Source organism: Patiria miniata, unplaced genomic scaffold, assembly GCF_015706575.1.
Source record: "Patiria miniata isolate m_02_andy unplaced genomic scaffold, ASM1570657v1 HiC_scaffold_2, whole genome shotgun sequence".
Lineage (NCBI taxonomy): Eukaryota > Metazoa > Echinodermata > Asteroidea > Valvatida > Asterinidae > Patiria > Patiria miniata.
The window spans coordinates 12896448-12915768 of NW_024037058.1; the positions used below are offsets into that span (position 1 = coordinate 12896448).

At 41.0% G+C, this 19321-nt stretch overlaps 1 protein-coding gene across 1 annotated transcript; it reads right to left on the reverse strand.

Annotated features, from left to right (window-relative positions):
* Positions 1-1500: 1500 nt before the first annotated feature.
* Positions 1501-15595, reverse strand: LOC119726553 (monocarboxylate transporter 14-like). The gene is made up of 5 exons (XM_038198285.1): positions 15443-15595; positions 6661-6901; positions 6031-6171; positions 5003-5848; positions 1501-3494 (listed from the first exon to the last, which is right to left on the reverse strand). The coding sequence occupies exons 2-5, from the start codon at positions 6899-6901 to the stop codon at positions 3343-3345; spliced, it is 1380 nt and encodes a 459-aa protein (XP_038054213.1). The 5' UTR covers positions 15443-15595; the 3' UTR covers positions 1501-3342.
* Between the last annotated feature and the right edge of the window lie 3726 nt (positions 15596-19321).

The following is a 19321-nucleotide window of genomic DNA, read 5'->3' on the forward strand; positions in this document are numbered from 1 at the left end:
AACCCACCGTGGCATGAGAGGGAGGTGGTTTTTCAGTAGACTTGGACTCCGGGCGTTTGTAGCGGTTAGGCCGTGCAGAGGCAGCAGGGTACCAGGTGTACTAGATCGGCTCTATAACACGCCGCGGGCGTCGGTTACCAATCGCTATAAAAATTGGACAATTCAACCACTGGACTCAAAGACTACAAGGACCGCAGCTTGTGATGTGATGTCTGCCCAAACCTGCTGTTTTTCTTTCGCTCGTACCCCCGCCCTACAAACAGGAAGAGGGGGGGGGGAGGGGTACGAGTGAATGTTTTTCTCAGCTACCTCACGTGACAGGCACAACCTCGTTTGTCACATGTCATCCACCTCATCCAGAAAACGACAAAACCACGGTCATCTTTGTGGCTCCCAAAACTGCAACTTGTCATTCCCAACAGCATATCAGCTGGCAAAACACAAGAGAAGGTCACCAGTGCAAAAGAGGAAGACCGACAACTTCACGCCGTCACTGAACTAGACACACATGTACAGGGGTATACATGTTCATGTTCAAGTATATGTACATGCAAGTGCATGTACATGTACAAGTTCAGTTTTTTTATTAATCGAAATTAGGGGTGGGTGGGTGGGTCAAAATAATTTGGAAAAAAAGTCGAAATTTTAAAACATTGAACATTCTGAATGGCCCCTAAGACGACTCCGTTAGACTCTTCTCCCAAGCGCCACAATTTTTGTCGAGACAAGTCTATGCGGCTACATGTGAACAAGGGTGTCAGTTTTCCGAAAAGCCCAAGCACAACCTCTTTTAAAACATAACCAAAGTCAGTGAGTTGGCTGGGATGACCCCAAAACCCATGGAGGCGAGGTCAAGATTTATGGACACATCTTACAAGCAACCACCGGACCAATGAGATCCCCTACACCACAAAGATGAGATTTATCACATGTCCGGACGCGACTAATTGAGACTGGCCGAGGAAATTTCGAAGCAAAACGTTGTGCAATGGTACCAATACCGATAATACACGCTGAAGCTGCTAAGGATTCATAGGTCTCTATGAATAAATAGATAACATTGATAAATATTACTGTAATTTATAAACAAATCCAGAAATTTATAGCATCGTGTCGAGCCTTCGCGACCTTCCGAATACGCATCTGACGTGAAAACCGCCTGATTAAAACAGTGGCGGGACACTCGTTATCCCAACCTTCCATGATAACAAGAACACACAAGTTTCCTCACCTCCTTGAAAATTGTTCATCAGTATTAATCTGGGCGTCGCCAGGATTTTTTTCTAGAATAGGGCAAAGCACCCCCCCCCCCCCGAAATCCCTGTACCTTTCCAGCATTTTCTCGATTTATCAGTTTTCGAGGGTATGCAGGGACATCCCCCACCCATTACATTAACAGCAATATGACTTTGCGCCTCTTTTTCTTCCCCCCCCCTTTTGTTGTTGTTACTTTTCCGCCCCCCCCCCCCCCATCGCGACGACAATGTTAATCCATAGACATTGAACACCGCCCTCTCTTGCGCTATTCCGCTATTGCCCAGAATATAGCATGAAACGCCGTTCAATAATGCTGACGTGTAAACATTACATTTTATTTGTAGGCTATCGAGAGTCAACAAAACGGGGAATGTCTATTATTGAGGCTTTACGATGCCATGCGCATGCTTAGAGTTGCATAAGACTCTAGTTACATAGACTCGTCTCTTCAACCTCTTCTTCACCTGTAAGCTCAATCATGTTGTCCGCGACCTCGAGCTGGGAGTGTACCTAAAGTACAGGCTGATGGATCACATTTTGACCTTCGGCGCGACAAAGACAACCAAGAGGATCATCCCTTTGCTGATGACTGCGCGCTGGTGGCACACAAGGAATCTGACCTCCAGCGGATCTTTGACAAGTTTGCAGAAGCCTCCGGTCTTTTAGGTCTCGCCATCAGCCTTGGTAAGACAGAGGTACTTTACCAACCTGCTGTAGCTGCGGCCCCCCAGCCGTCAATTTCCATTGAGCTCAAGACAGTGGAAAGCTTCAAGTATCTGGGCAGTGTCATCTCTAATGATGGCTCTCCTGACAAAGAAATCAACACCAGGATCTGCATGGGCAGCAGAGCCCTCGGTCACCTGCGAACACGTGTTCTGAACCAACACAGCATAAAGTTGTCTATAAAATTGAAGGTGTACAAAGCCATCGTCCTTACTAGCCTCCTGTATGGTTGTGAAACTTGGACTGTATACAGAAGACTACTGAAAATGCTGGAACGCTTCCACATGCGCAGTCTGAGATCAATCCTTGGTGTACGGTGGCAAGATCGAGTCACAAACCAGGAGATCCTTGATAAGGCAGATACTACAGGCAACGAAGCTACTATCCTGGACTGGCCATGTCACCCGAATGGAAGAATGCAGAATTTCAAAGCAGCTGTTCTATGGAGAACTCTCTCTTGGAAGGAGAAAACGAGGAAGACCTTGCAAGAGGTACAAAGACTGTGTGAAAGCCAATATCACTCATGCGGGCCTCCCACCCAAGGAGATGGAACAGCATGCACATGATCGGGCTGGATGGCGAACCCTTAAACGTCAGGCCCTTGACAGCTTTGAGGAGCAGAGAAGAGCAGGCATCGCCATCGCCCATGAGAGGAGAAAGGCACCAATCATTTGGACAAAGAAGCTCCCAAATAGGCGATTTGCCAAAAGATGAAATACTTGAAGGTTGCGTTATATGTTAAGATAATATTTAACTTGAAACACAAATGTATAAAAAACAAATGTATTAAATGTAACATGCACCTTTTGCATTCTAAAACTTCTTTTAATGAATCTCAACATAATTTTGCTGAAAACCGCCTGCTCCTCAGGATCTCACTACATGCACATTTATATGGATCCTAATTTAATGCATAGATGAATGGATCAATGCAACAGACAACAAACCAACAGAAAACAGATTGATCGACACAATAATCGAATCGACAAACTGACCGACCACCCAGCTGACCGACTAATTGACTGACATTGTGATAAATCGACCAAGCCACCAACGGACCAACCGACTAACTCACCTACCGAAATAAATCTTTAGCAGTTTATAGCTTCAACACGTCACTTCGTCATGGTTTCTTTTCTTTTCCTTTAAATGTTTTCAACACTCAGCAACACATTTGAATATCCAGTACATGAGATTCTAGTGTATCAATACAGACATGTTGACTAGGTACCTTAGATGTCTACTCAACAACTTTAAAGTGGTTTGTTGAAGCCCCGAAAGCGTAGGCTCGTTTCCAGGTTTGAGCTCACCGTCCTCATTGTAGAACCAAGTATTTTGTATTCACAGTGCTCGGGACGAAACTCAGTTGTTGGGTGTTTCTCGTTCCTCGTCAATACCAGACTCAATTCTACGAAGCAGGGGCATAAGCAACATCTGTAAGGCGGCGGCGGCACCCAGACCAGCCAAGACGTAGAACACAGTGCTGAAAGCACCTGTGCTGTCATACGCCAAACCTTTAGATAAGAAAAAGATACGTGAACGTACATAGACACTCAAAATTCGTTGTGAAGCAGTGTTGTAGGTCCCAAGACCGATCTCGGTCTCGTCTCGGTCTCAGGAGCTGTGGTCTCGGTCTTGGTCTCGGTCTCGGGAGCTGTGGTCTCGGTCTTGGTCTCGGTCTTGGTCCCCTTTGGTCTCGATATTTTGGCTGGTCTCGGGTCGAGACCGGCAATATGTAGCATTTACAGCTCGATCAATTACTTTGTTTTCCCTTCCTTCAGTACCGTTGATAGGTAAAACATTTGCTAGCCCGTAGATCATGTTGTCGACCTTAATTCTTGTAAACGAATCGTTATATATCGTGGTTGGTTCGGACTGCACGTTGGAAAGTCCCCAAAGTACATGTAAAGCTGCAGCAGTATCAGTCATGCAGCAAAGCAAATCATTTTGAAAATAGCTCATTTTAAGTACCCCATGCTCGAAAAGCAAAATCCCAGTCAGAAAAAAAATTAATATCTATCTAGCTACCACCTCGCAACCGTGTGGGTCTACATGAACAAGTTTATATTCCATGAAAGACATTTTAAAAAATAATTCAATATTTCCTAGCTCCCATTTTTTTTAAAATCAGGTTAACAAGTCTTGGTAGAATTTAAGTCCTGTTATTATCGGGCAAGATTGGCTGCAGATAACCTATCAAAGTTCATATTTTTTAAGTGTAACTAATTTGTCAACACGGCCACTGGTCAAAATTGTGTCTGTAATCTTCGTGAATAAAAGGTTATGCGTCTTGTTGTTTTATTTTAGATTATTGTTATCTTATTATCCGCGTTCTCGGTCTCAGTCTCGGTCCATATTGGTCTCGGTCCGCCTTGAAGGGGCTGGTCTCGGTCTCGGTCTCGAAACTTCAAGTCTCGGTCTTGGTCTCGGCCTCGGACTATCCGGTCTCGACTGCAACACTGCCTATAAATAGAGTTGGTGATAATGGTGTATACTCCACAGTTGATATACCCATAAAGCATTGTGAACTTCCAGTCTTTACCAAAAAAATGGCGATGTTAAGTGCCTTTTTCGAAAAATCAATTTTCAAAATATTAAATCAAAATATTTAAAGTTGCTTCCGTAGTATAGTATTAATAAGGAAAGGACCACCATGCATTAACGGTAGTAGACAGGCAAGAAGACGAGGCAATACAAATATGAAATTGCCTTGCATTTTGTCATGATTTTATCAAGTAGTAAAAGACAGTTGAATCAAGTTTTGAATATTTGCTTTTTATCGCGAACCAATAACAAACTGTTCTTTGTATATTTAAGGTATATGACCCTGATTTTTATTCATTTTGTGTAAGCTCCATCTGACCTTCACTTCATTTGAACATCTTTCAGGCAATTCAACACACCTGAAAATTAATCCGAGGCTTATTATTGTATCCGTGTTATTTCCATGTCCGCATTAACTTTTGTCCAGATTTACTTATACATGTACTATTTTTAGTAGTAGAGTACGCGTAGGACTTACCTGCAACTATGGGACCTATTAGATTCCCGACGCCACTGAAAAGGAGCATTATGGCTTGTCCGGAAGCCAAATGGCGTAGACCAACTAATTTACGAAGTAAAATATTGTTCCATGCAGTGGTGGCTCCTACACACATACCGACGATGCACGCTGAAGCTGCAAAGGATTCATAGGTCTCTGCTTGGGAGCACAGTAAACCAACGCAGCACAGCACAAATGAACATGTGCAGAGGGCCTCGACAGGTGTTTTACGGGTCACGAAGAAGCCACTGGACAGCCTGGCGCCCAGACTCCCGAACCCAAACATGCTGAGCAGAAATGACGCCTTGAGCTCATCAATCCCAGAGATCTGGGCTCTGGGTACAAGGAAGATCACGGAGCACGAGTAGATCATTTGGAGTTCTACACACGTCAAGCAGAGAAGAGAAAAGCGATAACTCTTCAGCATCAATTCCAGTTTGAATGCGGAGAACACACCCTTTAAGAAACCCACCAAGGACAAGCGCTTTAATTTGTGGACATCAGATCGCACTTGTACTTGCTGATGAGTGTTTTGCCCCTCGCTTAATCTTTCATCTCTGTTCGGGTTGCAATCATCTACCTTTGAACCGTGCAAGGAACGGTAAAGTGCACCAGCCACACATAGGTTCGCACACATCGCGGCCGCAACAAGCATAGTTCCCCGCCATCCGTATGCATCGAGTAAAAGGTGGAAAAGAGGCGGGGACACGACCATAAACGTGCTGCTTCCGGCCATGCAAATGCCGCTGACTTGAGCATAGTACTTCCTAAAGTAGTCTGCGACAGCAACCGTTGCAGCCATGTAACACAGAGATATTCCCAGACCTGTCACACGTGAAATCAAACAAATTAAAGGATTATCAGGTCGACCGACCGTATGCTTCTGGCTTTTTCTCTTTGACGAATGATTTAATAACATAACTTTAAGACTGTGTTTAAAGAGTTGTGCATTAGCTCCTTAAGTTAACATTATCAAATTTATGAAACAGAAATTTAATACATTTTACCTGTGAAAAATGCAAGGGTGTACATATGGATCAGATTTGATGCCCAGGGGGTCATAAACATGGCAAAAGACGTCAGGAATCCGCCCAGGATGCAAGTGAAGCGGTAACCAAACCGGTTGCAAACTACACCCGACAATGCAGCTGTGGGAAAAAGTACAACACTTGTCATTCCATTTTTTTTTCCAAATACGTGCAGATACGTGTAAGTAAAATACAACAGCCTTTATGTCTTGAGGAGTTATGTAGAGTACGAATACTAGTATGCAAAACAAGTAGTCTGGTTTATTAATTTTTTTATATTGGGGGGGGGGTGTTCTAATTGCAGAACATGGAAAGCGTTTTACTGAATCATGTTTGTTTGGTTATTTTACGTACAAAAACTCTTTGATAACGAGACAGCTTTTCACAACAGCAAGATGCTGCTATTCATGTAAGAATTGTCCTGAACATGAATTCAACCAAATGGAGATGAACAAAGAACTGTAATTTAGCAACAAGGTTGAACAAAATGAATTGTCCAGCACAAGCAATTAAGCACTTTAACTTTGATTACAACAGTTCGCTTTATGTTTTCTGCGTCAGGTGTATGAGCTAGATTGTTTAGGAAACATAAGATGAAAACATCCTTACATCCAAGAAACACAGTGGAGGTTACGATGCTGGAAATCCCCCCAGTCTGCACAGCGGATGCATCAAATGCATTCTGCCAGCTGAGGAACAGGATCCCTGTACACCGCATCATGGTAGAAATTAAAAACATGACAAAGAAAGAAGCGACGGCTATAGTTGTGCAGCGGCCGCGGCCAGGTGCGTTTGTTGGACGAGTCGCCGAATGCCCTGTGGTATGCCGCTGCGAAGTCATAACGCTCATCTGAAAAAAAATAGGAGGTAGCTGATGAATATTAACTTTTTAATTTACTTTTTTTATATAATGTTGAACTTTATACAAGCGGTAGATATCAGTCTTGGAGTCCAGTCCTCAAATCCAAGTACAAAGAACTCCGAGTACATTCAAGGCTGAGTACTGAGCCGAGTCCGAGACGAGTACGAGTCCGAGTACAATACCAAAAAAAGTACAAACGATAAATAAATTAATTAATTAATTAATTAATAATACAAATAAATAGATGTATAAATAAATTAAATTAAATTAAATTGAATTAAATTAATTTAAAGCTTGCACTTTTGAGGAATCCTTGGTTTCATTACCAGAAATAAATAAATAATTCAATAATCGTTTACTTCGTTTCTTATGAACAAAAGGATGATGCTTCAGATTTCAAATACATGCATGCACTCGTCATTTTTCAAGGCTGGGTTGGGGCAACCTTGAAATTATAAAGCAAATATTTCTGCACAAACAGTACTGCATTTATTGATGTTAATCGCAAAAAAAATAATATTAACAAAGGTCATAAAGTACAAACGATATCATGTTCGTAGGAATAAAACACGGCAGTGCTTAATTCACTACCATTTTTTAAGCATTTACTCCAATTTGTATGAATGTAATTAAGCAAACACTTTTACTGAAAGCCATTTGCTAAAATCGGAAAATAATTAATTTTTACCGTTTAGCTTTTGCTACACTATAAGCTTTTACTTCGTTCCATATGAATAAAAATGAGTAAATTTCATTTCATTTCATTTCATTTATTAATTTCACAGGTAAAAATTCAAGTACAGACAATAAGAACAGTAAAGAAAACAAAAACAGCACATACAGTTAGGAGAGAGAACAAGAAAAAGAGAAGAAAAAAAAAAGTAGCACCCCTGATGGATTTTAAAAAAGTAAACTAAATTACTATCGAGTTAATCTCCTGATGCCACAATTTAAGAAGAGACAATACAAAAGGACATTACAAATGGACATTATTAAAACATGGCTTACAGTATAAGAATATAGAACTATACAAGCAGTTAAAACTTTAAAAGCACAAATGGGCATTAAAAAATACAGATTCGGTAAGAGAGATTCGAGTGAATTATAATGCAAAAGACACTATAAAATTGAGAAAAAAAAACAAGCAGCAAGGTATTTGAATGGGCAAGGCAACTAGAAATTTAAACTGTTTTGGTCAAGGGGACCTCCTGGCCAGGGACTAATAAAATGATTTCTGAGAGAATTTGTAAAGGAGGATAAACTATGGATAATTGTATCTTTAATGCAGGCCGGTAGTTCATCCCATAATCTAGGGAATCTGTGAAAAAGAGAATGATGGGCAGCATTGGAACGAGCCCGATGATGGACAAATTTAACAGATTCGATATGTCTACAATTAATGGGAATTAGAGTGTCAGTGTCAACGTCAAATTTATTATATAAACATTTAATAACAAACGTAATTGAAAGAAAATGAACCCTGTTGATTAAAAGAGGCAGACCCAGCTTGACACACCTGTCTGAATATTCAATTTCATTTACAGAATCAATTAAAACCCTTCTCGGCAGACCCAAACAAAACGGGTGAATCGCCTCTGTACCTTCTCTAGCGTTTTTTGCTGAGTCGAAAGAACAGGGCACCAGACTGGAGCTGCGTATTCAAGTATGGGTCTGCTAATTGAGCGATAAAGTGAAGTCAGAATGTTAGGGTTTCTAGTTTTAACTACTCTACCAATAAATCCGTTGAGTCTAGTGGCTTTGGAAGTGACTTTATTAACATGTGTTTTCCAGCTTAAGTCCCTGGAGATAATAACACCCAAGTATTTGTAACTATCCACATTTTCCAAAGTGTTTTCAGCAATTTTATACAGTGGTTTAGCAGGGTTTCTAGACCTGGTCACAGTCATCAATTTACACTTATTTGGGTTTAAAGTCATACAGTTTAGATTACACCAAGTGTTTATGTGCTGCAGGTCATCCTGGAGTGCCACTTCATCCTCTTGATTTTTAATGACTCTGTACAAGACAGTGTCATCTGCATACTGACGGAGATTAGATTGAATGCAAAATGGTAAATCAAAAGCAAAGATATTGAAAAGAATAGGTGCAAGAACAGCACCCTGTGGCACGCCAGAATGAACTGCAGCCCAGTCAGATGATGAACCCATAAACTGAACCCGTTGTAATCTGTTTGAAAGATAAGACTTAAACCAGTGCAACATTGAGCCACAAATACCGTATTTATGTAATTTATTCAAAAGAACTTTGTGACTCACACGATCAAAAGCTTTTGACCAATCAAGAAATATAGCATCAATGCGGGGCGGTTTTGAAACATCAAGAGCATTGGCCCAGCTATGATAAAGAGTTGTCAATTGAGTAACGCAAGATCTTTTAGGCAAGAAACCGTGTTGTGTAGGTGAGATTATCCCCCCTCTATACATGTGATTAATGAGATGTTTACAGATAATCCTTTCAAGAATTTTACCAACCACAGAACATAGTGAGATGGGTCTATAATTCGACATAACATGAGCGTCACCAGTTTTGAACAAAGGGACAACATTTGCTAGTTTCCACTCATGCGGAACTACACCTGTGGCAAGCGACAAGTTAAAAATTTTAGCTAATGGCTGGGCTAAACTCCCACAAGCTAGATTCAACAACATAGGAGATATATCGTCTGGCCCACAGGATTTGTGCATGTTGAGTTCTGAAAGGAGTTTTTTAACCTCAGCTGGGGTTGTGGAAATGTTACAAAGACGAAAATCGGAATTAACATGATCACAGGATATGTCAATGATATTGTTAGAGTCACAGCTAAAATTACTCTGAAACATGAGATTGAAATTCTGAGCAATATTAACTGGATCATTGATGACACCATTATCAGTTTGAAAACTTGTAATCGTACTCTTACGGCGTTGAGTACTAACAAAGACCAGAACTGTTTGGGATTATTTGAACAATTCGTAGCCATGTCATTGATAAAAGCACAATACGATTGTCTAGTACGGTATTTGACCTCATTCCGAAGCTTTTTGTACTTAGCCCATAAGTTATGATTAGCTTTGTTACGGATAGCTGCTTTAAAGGCTCTATTCTTCTTTTTGGATAAAATAGTGATATCATGTGAGATCCAAGGATGTTTCTTTCTACCTTTGCATTTGGCTATAGGAACAATATCTTTTACAGCAGCAAACAACAGGTCTTTAAAATAACCCCAAATCTCATCAATATTGTCTGAAGAAAAGCAAGTGTCCCAAGGCACCATACGGAGAGTGTCACATAAGGTATCGATGTTAGCTTTGTTATACTGGTAAAAAGACCGATTCATAGTTTTGTAATCATAAGAGGTTAACATATCAAACTTAACACCATTATGATCACTGTTTCCAAGTCCGGGATGTTGCGTAACATTGGAAAACAAGTCTGGTCTGTTTGTAAATAACAAATCTATCACCGAACCAGGAACAGTACATGTAGGTGAATTACCATCACGAGTGGTGAATGTGACTAACTGCTGTAAACTGAGAATATCAGAGATATTATTCAGACGTGCCGATGATGGTTGTGTACGGGAATCAATGTTAAAATCACCAAGTATTACTATGGCAACATACTGTTGAGAAAATTGTAATATATTTTCTACAACAGATTGATAATCATCGAAAAACTTAACAGAGGCACTAGGAGGCCTGTACAGGCAACCCAGCAACACTTTACCACGTTTAGTATGTATTTCAATCATAATCAATTCAATATCAACATGTTCAAACTCATATTTACGAACTGGAGATAAATGTTTGGCAATTGTGACAAATACGCCTCCACCATGTCTGTTACGGTCCTTTCTAAAAATGGCATAGTTACAATCAGAAGATAGTTCTCCATCGTGTATTGAGTTGTCTAGCCAGGATTCCGTGATGAAAACCAGGTCGTATTTGTAGACATCTAGTTCAGTTTGAAAAAGAAGTAACTTGTTGACAATACTTCTTGCGTTGAACAGAACTGCACTAAGGGTAGACTTGGATGAGAGTCCCAATGTAGTCTCGGATAGTGCCGATGGTTGAGATGTGAGAGTGGACTGGATAGATGGTAGTGATGGTGGTAGAAGATTTGCACTTGCAGTTGGACCGGGATTGCTTTCAACATCACCACAAACATCCAGTTCAATGTTGAATGAGGCAACACAGTTGGAGTAATAGCTGATTGGCGCATGTCCAAACTTACGCTTGTAGCTTCTAGTACTTGGTTTGTACAATGTCAGCCATGATAAGTTGAAGAAACCACTGTAGTGGGTATGGTCAGACCATGGTCTTGTTGGTTGTGTGGTACAAGTTTGCACGACTCCACGGTAATGATGGGGGATGATGCTGAATATCAATTGAATAGCATGTCCAGAAGTATATGTAGATATTAACCTTGGAGCAACATCCGATGAGTTGTTATGGAGGAAATTCCTCCCTTGATGAGTCCATGAGGGAAACAGCATTATGGTGAGCAGAAATAAGTTCACACTGCTGTAAGCCATGATGAAAATTATTGATAGTCCAGGTCCTCTTCAGGAGACACATAAAATGGCTGACATCTGGACTCTTGCAATCACATGTGAAGAAAAAGTCACATGAATATCTCCAAATCTCGATGAAAATGTTACCTCCAAAACAGCTTAGTTGATCAATAGTGTTCCATAATCACACATACTTGTAGATGAAGGTTGGATGGCGTGGAATTACTGTAGAATAATCTGGATTTAAAAGCTGAATCTAGCAGACAAGAAAAACACCCTGCTACCCTCTCGAATCTAGCTTCAGATTTCAAACATTTACTTGTCATATTTCAAGGCTGGGTTGGGGCTACCTTGAAAATATACAAGCACATAATTCTGCGCAAAAGCTACTGCATTTATTAATGTTAATCGCGAAAAATTAATATTAATAAAGTACAAATAATACTTTAGTTCGTATGAATGAAAACTGGCATTTGCATTTACTGCCAAGTTTTAAGCATTTACTCGCATATGTATGAATAAGAATTAAGCCAACGCTTTAACTGAATTTTGCTCTTGAGTAGATGGACTGCACAGTGTAAAGGCTTACAAGTTGATAAGTTTGCAGAAAACATAATTATCGTAACCGAAACGGAAAGCGGCACGTGTGGGCGCAGCGCGTACATACTCGGTGCGCATTTCTAGCTTCGCGCACGTTGACTGAGCTAGGTCACGTGCTGGGGACAGATACATTAGCAGTATTACTTTGTTAATTTTTTGTGGGTCCACGAGACCACAAAAATGGCGCACATTTATCGCACAGTGAATGCTCGCTGAAATTTGGACTGAATATCCCTTACATAAAATACTTCCATTTGCGACAAATCAACGCACCTTGGAAATTCCTATAGTTTTTGAGTAAAATCTATATACATTGTATATTTTTTCGTGATAAACTTTTAGAGACATATTCACCTTAAAAAAATGGAGACGTACACAATCTTTTGTTCCCTATTGTGCACATGTCTCCAGAGGTTACCGTGTTACAGATCACTTGGCGCCGTAAAATCAACAGGTGTGTGGGGGGGGGGGGGGGGCTCGTACCATAGTTTCAATTGGGGCACTGTTCAAATGCAACCATCATTAACACTTTAATAGTGTACAAATACCCCCTTTACCCAGCTGCCTCTATCCGAATTTTGCTCAGGCCGACATTATTACCAGTATAATTTGTATTGGGGGGGGGGGGTCAGAGCGGAGAGAGGGGGGTTTACAATATTTTTTATGTATTTCAATTGAAAAAAAAATGAGTCAGAGCTCTCCTGGTTCCGCGCCCGAGACTGTTGTTCTCCAGTTGTACAAAATAATCCAAACGACAAGACGAAGACAAAGACGAAAATGAAGACAGAGACAAAACGAAGACAAGAATGAAGACACAGTCGCTTATAAATCAAATGAAATAGCTTAAAATTCATGTGAGTCTTGTCCAAACTCATTTGATTCAAATAAATGTTGTTATACACAATGAGTATTCTGATTATACACTGTAAATGCAAGACTTGTTGGGTAGGCAGGTGTCATGACAATTAAAATAATACTTAATTGGATGAATGATTAATCAAGTAAACTTTGAAGAGAATCACAGTCTTACCCTGACATAAAATAGAGAAGATCTGTATATTTGTACAATGTAGTTGAGAGGATAAGCTTTTGGCTCAGCAAAAAGTATCAGCTATGGGTTAAAATAACAAAAATACCAATAGAACATACATATTATACTAGTGAATATTCTCCCATCATCTGAAACTCCCATGCACTGAAAAACAACGCGACATCAAGTGCAATTCTAAATATAGCGCTAATTGTACAGCACAGTTAATATTCAAAAGCTGTTTTGCTATTAAACACACATTTGTATTCAATGCCACAATTCTATAATATATCGTGCAGTGTAGGCCTATACGAAAACGGTCTTTCAGCTAGAAAGGTTTTGAGACTTTCATACAAAACCGACACCCTAAACACAATAAGAATCAATCACTCAGATTGACCATAATTATTTCAATCAACATCTTCCATGCCCCTTTCAATATCTACTCAATGCTCATTTAGAATTGAACTTACCCCCCACAATGGGTGAAAAGTGGGTAATTTTCAGACAAGGTTTGGCTCGGTCTAATTGGGTTTCACGGCCCGCTCGTACATTACAAAATAGTGGAGTCTCATTTCAGGTAGCGCGACATACGTCCATGAGACTGAAACCGCTTAACTGCTGCGCACAATGTGTATGGAGGTCAAACTTTCTCGCTCTGTGATCGGTAGTTCAACAAAGACCACTTCGGATTCTGAGAGAAGAAGAATTTCTGAATCTTTTCATGCCAGTTTAATGTCCAAACCCCCTAAAAATGCACTCGCTGTAATGAAATATTGAATTTCATGTCAGTTAAGTGACCCACGGCCACCGAGTTGTACGCAAGGGCGTCGCCAGGATTTTTTCTCTAGAGGGGGGCAAAATTTTTTCCCAAAAATTCTGGTATTTTTCAACTTATTCTCGATTTATCAGTTTTAGCAGGGACATGTTTTCCCCCACCCCCACCTATTAAATTTACACCACTATGACTTTGCGCCTTTTTTTCTTTTCTGTTTTTCTTCTCCTTTTTTTTTTTTTTTTTTTTGCTTTTCGGGGGGGGGGGGGGGGGGCTCGCGACGCCCATGGTTGTAGGCACATAGATGAGAGCGCGGTGCCAACATTGCGACTGACATGCTTTGAATGAACGTCCCCAACGTTCTTGTCGTGCACCAGACGACTAAAGCCACTTAAGAACGAGGTAGATCAGGTCCTAACGAAGACGATGGATGCTAATTTTGTTGTTTTCATTCAATTAAAACACCCGCTGACAGGGGCGGATCCAGGAATTTTCGCAGGGGGGGGGGTTTCATCAGCAAAAAAAAAATAGAAAATGTACACAGGTTTTTTCTCCGGACAGTTGGCCTCCGTACAATCAAAAACTGAGGGGGGGGGGGGGGGGGGGGGGGGGGCTGGTCCCCTATTTCAATAGGGGGCGCTGTTCAAATTCGACGATTATTAACACTATATAGATTACAGAATGGTGTACCGTATTTTGAACAGGCAGACATTGTACCAGTGGGGGGAGGGGGTGTCACAGCAGGGGGGGGGGGGTTCGATTTATTGTTTAGGAATTTGTATGATAATTTTTTTTTTGGACACCCCCCCCCCCCCCCCCCCCCCCCCCCCCCCCCCCCCCCCCCCCCCCCCCCCCCCCCCCCCCCCCCCCCCTGGATCCGCGCCTGGCTGAAGTAAGTAAGCACAGCGGACACAATCAGCATGTATCGTGCTCATGGGCGTGCTCTGTATAACGTGCTCAATAATCCGCCGAATCCACCCGGTGCAGAAGCTAGCACGCCGGAGAAGTGAGACCGTGACACCAGAACTAACGAGATTTCCATATACACATTGTGAACTGCAATGCATGGTTTTATGGAGGTCAAAATGGCCGCCGCTTGTGTAAGAGGGCTTCACGTCATTGTATATGGTCAATGGGCCGACGCACTATCCAGTCAGCATAGAGATCAGTGCTTTTAGATGACGGAGGAAATTCGCTTATTATAATATAATGCTTTTGGTAATGGTATTTTTGTGCATTTTCATCCATAGCTGAGACTTTGCTGAGCCAAAAGCTTAACCTCTCAACTCTCAACTGTACAGGTCTTCTCTATCCAATGCTATCTTATGTAAGAGTAAGACTGTGATCCTCTTTATTTACTTGATTAATCATTCATCATAATTTAGTATAAATTTTGAATGGTCATGAAACCTGCCTAGTACAAAACAACTCTTGCATTTTTAGTGTATAATACATCATGCACGGTCATTCAACTAGAAAAGTTTTGAGACCTTTACACAAAACTGACACCATAAAACCTATCAGAATCAATCATATGGACCATAATTATATCAATCAACATCTTCCATGCCCCTCACAATCTACTCAATACTTATTTGGAATTTTACTTACCCCAAAATGGGTGAAGACTGAACGATGGGTGATTTTTAGACAAGGTTTGGCTCGGGCTGATGAGTTTCACGGCCCGCTACATTACAATAGAGGAGTCTCATTTTACGTAGCGCACCATATGTCCATGAGATACTGCAAGCGCTCAGATCAACTGCTGGGTGCATGTGTACGGCCCCCGGAAGGTCAAACTTTCACCCTTCTAGACTTGGTTCCAAGTCGGTTATTGGTTTGCGTACGGTAACCGGTTACTGGATCCGCGCACGCAAAATATCGCTGCAATGCGCATAGTCTGTTTCCCAGACAAAATAAGTGATGCTGACTATTTCTGACAAATTACAGACTTGGTGAAAATGTTTTCAATTTTGTACATATGGGAGTATTTTGAATCGCTAGCGAATTATGATTGGTTAGGGATTCACTGCCAGATAGTATATCTAGTTTCTACGCCGCCACGGAAGATCATTCTCATTACTTTGTGTTGGGTAACATATTACAAAATTCATTATAGAGCATACACGACTCAAATAAATCAAGTGCAGGCCTATCCCAATGGAACATTTTATTTAGCTGAGTGTATTGTTAAAACGTCGCCAGATCTGCAAACTTGTCCCTGACGTATTGAGAAGAACTCCCCATGTAACGGAATATGCATTTGCATAGCGCGCGATTGGATCTCACTGCGAAAATGCACTGCATATTATGTATTGCGCTGCTTGCATAATTTTATATGCATGAATAACGGTACGGTGAGAACGTAATCGTCAAGCCGTTAAATTTGTCGCAACCCGACGGCCGATTACGTACTAGACTTATACCAGCCGCGCCGTTCGACTGAAGTTCACGGACAAAATACTCAAACTAAATGTGTGCATATTCAAAATAAATTTGAACAAAATTCACATAAATTAACTGTATGTACCTATGCAATATTCATAAAGCATTATATATCTGAAGTTATGTTTCGTGTACTCCACCACCAGCGCTATAGCGCCACCTATAAACATCTAACTTGCGTGACGATTGACCTCTGAGTATCGCTATGTCATGCAGTGTCTGTAAAAGTGTTTGTTCTTCATTAAAGTTTTCTGAGAGAAAAGGCCTGTTCCTTTCTGCTTTGTCACGAAACACGTTGATCGACTGTGCAGCGTGTCCCAATAAATATTGTGCATGAAGAAATCGCTGATTTTTGGTCGGACTTAGCTAATCAAAGTTTATAGCATTTTCAAGCCTAAGGTCTTGTCTTTAATAGGTGAAAAAAATCAAGAAAATCCATCGATGCAACAACAGATATCTTTGATTTGGTAAGGCTATATATTTTTTGACCTGCACAATGTAATTTCCAGACTTATTTTGCATGGCCTTAATGTAAAAATATTTCACTTGTTAATAAATAAAAGAAGAAACAGTGGAGCTAGAGGGTGTTTACTAAACATTGTTCATCAAAGACGGTTATTCAAAAACACGTGGTTTTCTTTATTTTTTTCACCAATTTTAAACAAGACCCTATAGGCTTTAAAATAAGGAAAACAAAATTATTAGGCAAAAAAAAAAGTCTTTTTTTTTTCAATAAAAGATGACGTCTCAAAACCGCCAAACTCACTGGTTTGACTGGAATCCTGCTGCTGCACAATTTTAACATGTTTTTAGATGGGGTTTTGATCGAGAATATTGTGGCCTCTCTGGACTCCCATATATTTGCACTAAGTTTAGTCGGGCACCATTTGCAGTCATCAGCCGACATTTGAAGCAAAAAAAAACAGGTAAAAAAAAAAAAAAGCTGCGTCCCCGCACCACTTTTTGGGCAAGTTCCAGAAACCGGAGACTTTTTTTTGGTCTTAGCTAGTATGTCCACCTTTTGAGCAAATCAGCGACTTCCACAATGTTTACTGGGACACGCGCTGTAAACGAGCAAATACTAAGTCTGGAAATCACATTGTGCAGGTCGAAAAAAAAATACATAGCCTTACCAAACCAAAGATATCTCTGGTACGCATGGTTTGCATCGTTGGATTTTCTTGATTTTTTTACCAATTATAAACAAGACCATAGGCTTGAAAATGCTATAAAATTTGATTAGCTAGTCTGGCCAGCTTTTGAGAAAATCAGCAATTCCTTACAAAGTTGCCATGAATACGAAAAATACGGCGAACGGTATTTTGCTACACGCCAACGGACCTATACCACTTTGCTGGGAGGGGTGTAAAGTCCAGAGGGAGGGATACGCAAAAGCATTATGCATCTAAAACAATTTTTTTTCATCAAAAACCGCCACCGCCAAATTGTCTTTCTCCTAAAACCTTTAATTTTATACTTTTCAACTCAACAAAAGAAACCTGGGTAATATCTATATCGGTTCCTCCTAACGTTTTGCAGCATGTGCCCCGCCATTGATATGGAAAGGGCAGTGCAGTAGTTTGTACAAATGCAACAACTCAGGGCGCGCGCGCGCGCCATCATGCCATGGTAGACTTGCAACGTGATGACCTATCCGTGCACATACACGTAAAGGATAAACGCGCATGCTGCGAAACAGTCACATTCCACGCGCACGACACATATTCTAAAAGGGACTTAGTAAAGTTGAATACTGATGTTCATTTTGAGACTTGCCGTGTACAAACTTATAAGTAATGAAGAGGACAAAACCCGCTCTTCTTGCATTGAATACAATCCCTCGTCGTTTATAAGTGAACGGAGATTCGGAGAATGAACATTCTCTTTGATAACTTCGATGGTGATGATGAAATAGCATTATAAAATAATCGTTCTTAAGGTGGCATTATCAAATAACTTAAATATCGCCCAAAAGAGGTACAAACGCGTTCACTATAGGGCCGTTACACTGGCGGGATAAGTGCACTGAAATGAACTGCAATAAATGGTCATTACATTATGTATTCCTAATGAATTGTTCATTAATGAAACTCAATTACCACCAACACCCATATATAAAACACTATCATAACTGAATCACGCAAGAGCGAAAAGTTCCACATGCCTTACCTTTACTTTCGGGACTCCAATCCAGGACACTGACTCATAGAAGCAATTCAAAGGTTTGGTTGGGCTGGCGAGTGGTTTCTCCGAGGATATATAGCAACCCTTGAAATGAGCGATATCAAGAGTTTGTAAGACTACGAGGTGCAAATGTTCTGTTCACAAAACACAAAAGGGAACATGTCCTTGTCTTTTTTTAAAGTTATCGCACTAATACTTTGTGTAAATAAAACAGTGTTATCTGCAATTAAAGCACAACAAGTGACCGTGCCCGAAAGCACCAAATCTCTATGGCAAACAGCTGCCTACCAATGGGCTCCGTGCGCGAACGAAAGAGGTACCCGACGTCCTATTTAGCTGGTTGACGCGCACTGTTCGCGTTCCTTGTGTGTGACGCACGTACACAGGGGGTTTGTACTATGTACACGCAAGTGCTACGGCCGCGCGTCGCGGCAAAATTGCGGTCATGCAAGATGGCGTCGGTTGGTAACCCTTAACTTTCGCTCGTACCCCCGCCCTGCAAACAGGGCGCTGGTAAGGGCTGATGAGGTTTCACAGAATCGTGTGAAGGAAGTACAGAATGACCTTCGCATGCAGCTAGCGCGCGCTACGCATGATGGGCACCGGAAGCTAGTTTGTGTGACGCGTTCTACGTCACAGGTCACGCAAAATCTATCCTATGACAGCTCAAATGACGTCAGCCCTTACCAGCGTCCTGTTTGCAGGACGGGGGTACGAGCGAACCCTTAACTTTACCTTCTTTGCTGCTGAGGGGGTACTTGTGAACGAAGCGGATAGAGCAAATATCGTATACCTTACTAATACGTAATGCATTTTGTGCACACAATGAAAATGCTATTTCTCAAAGCTTACATTAGTGGT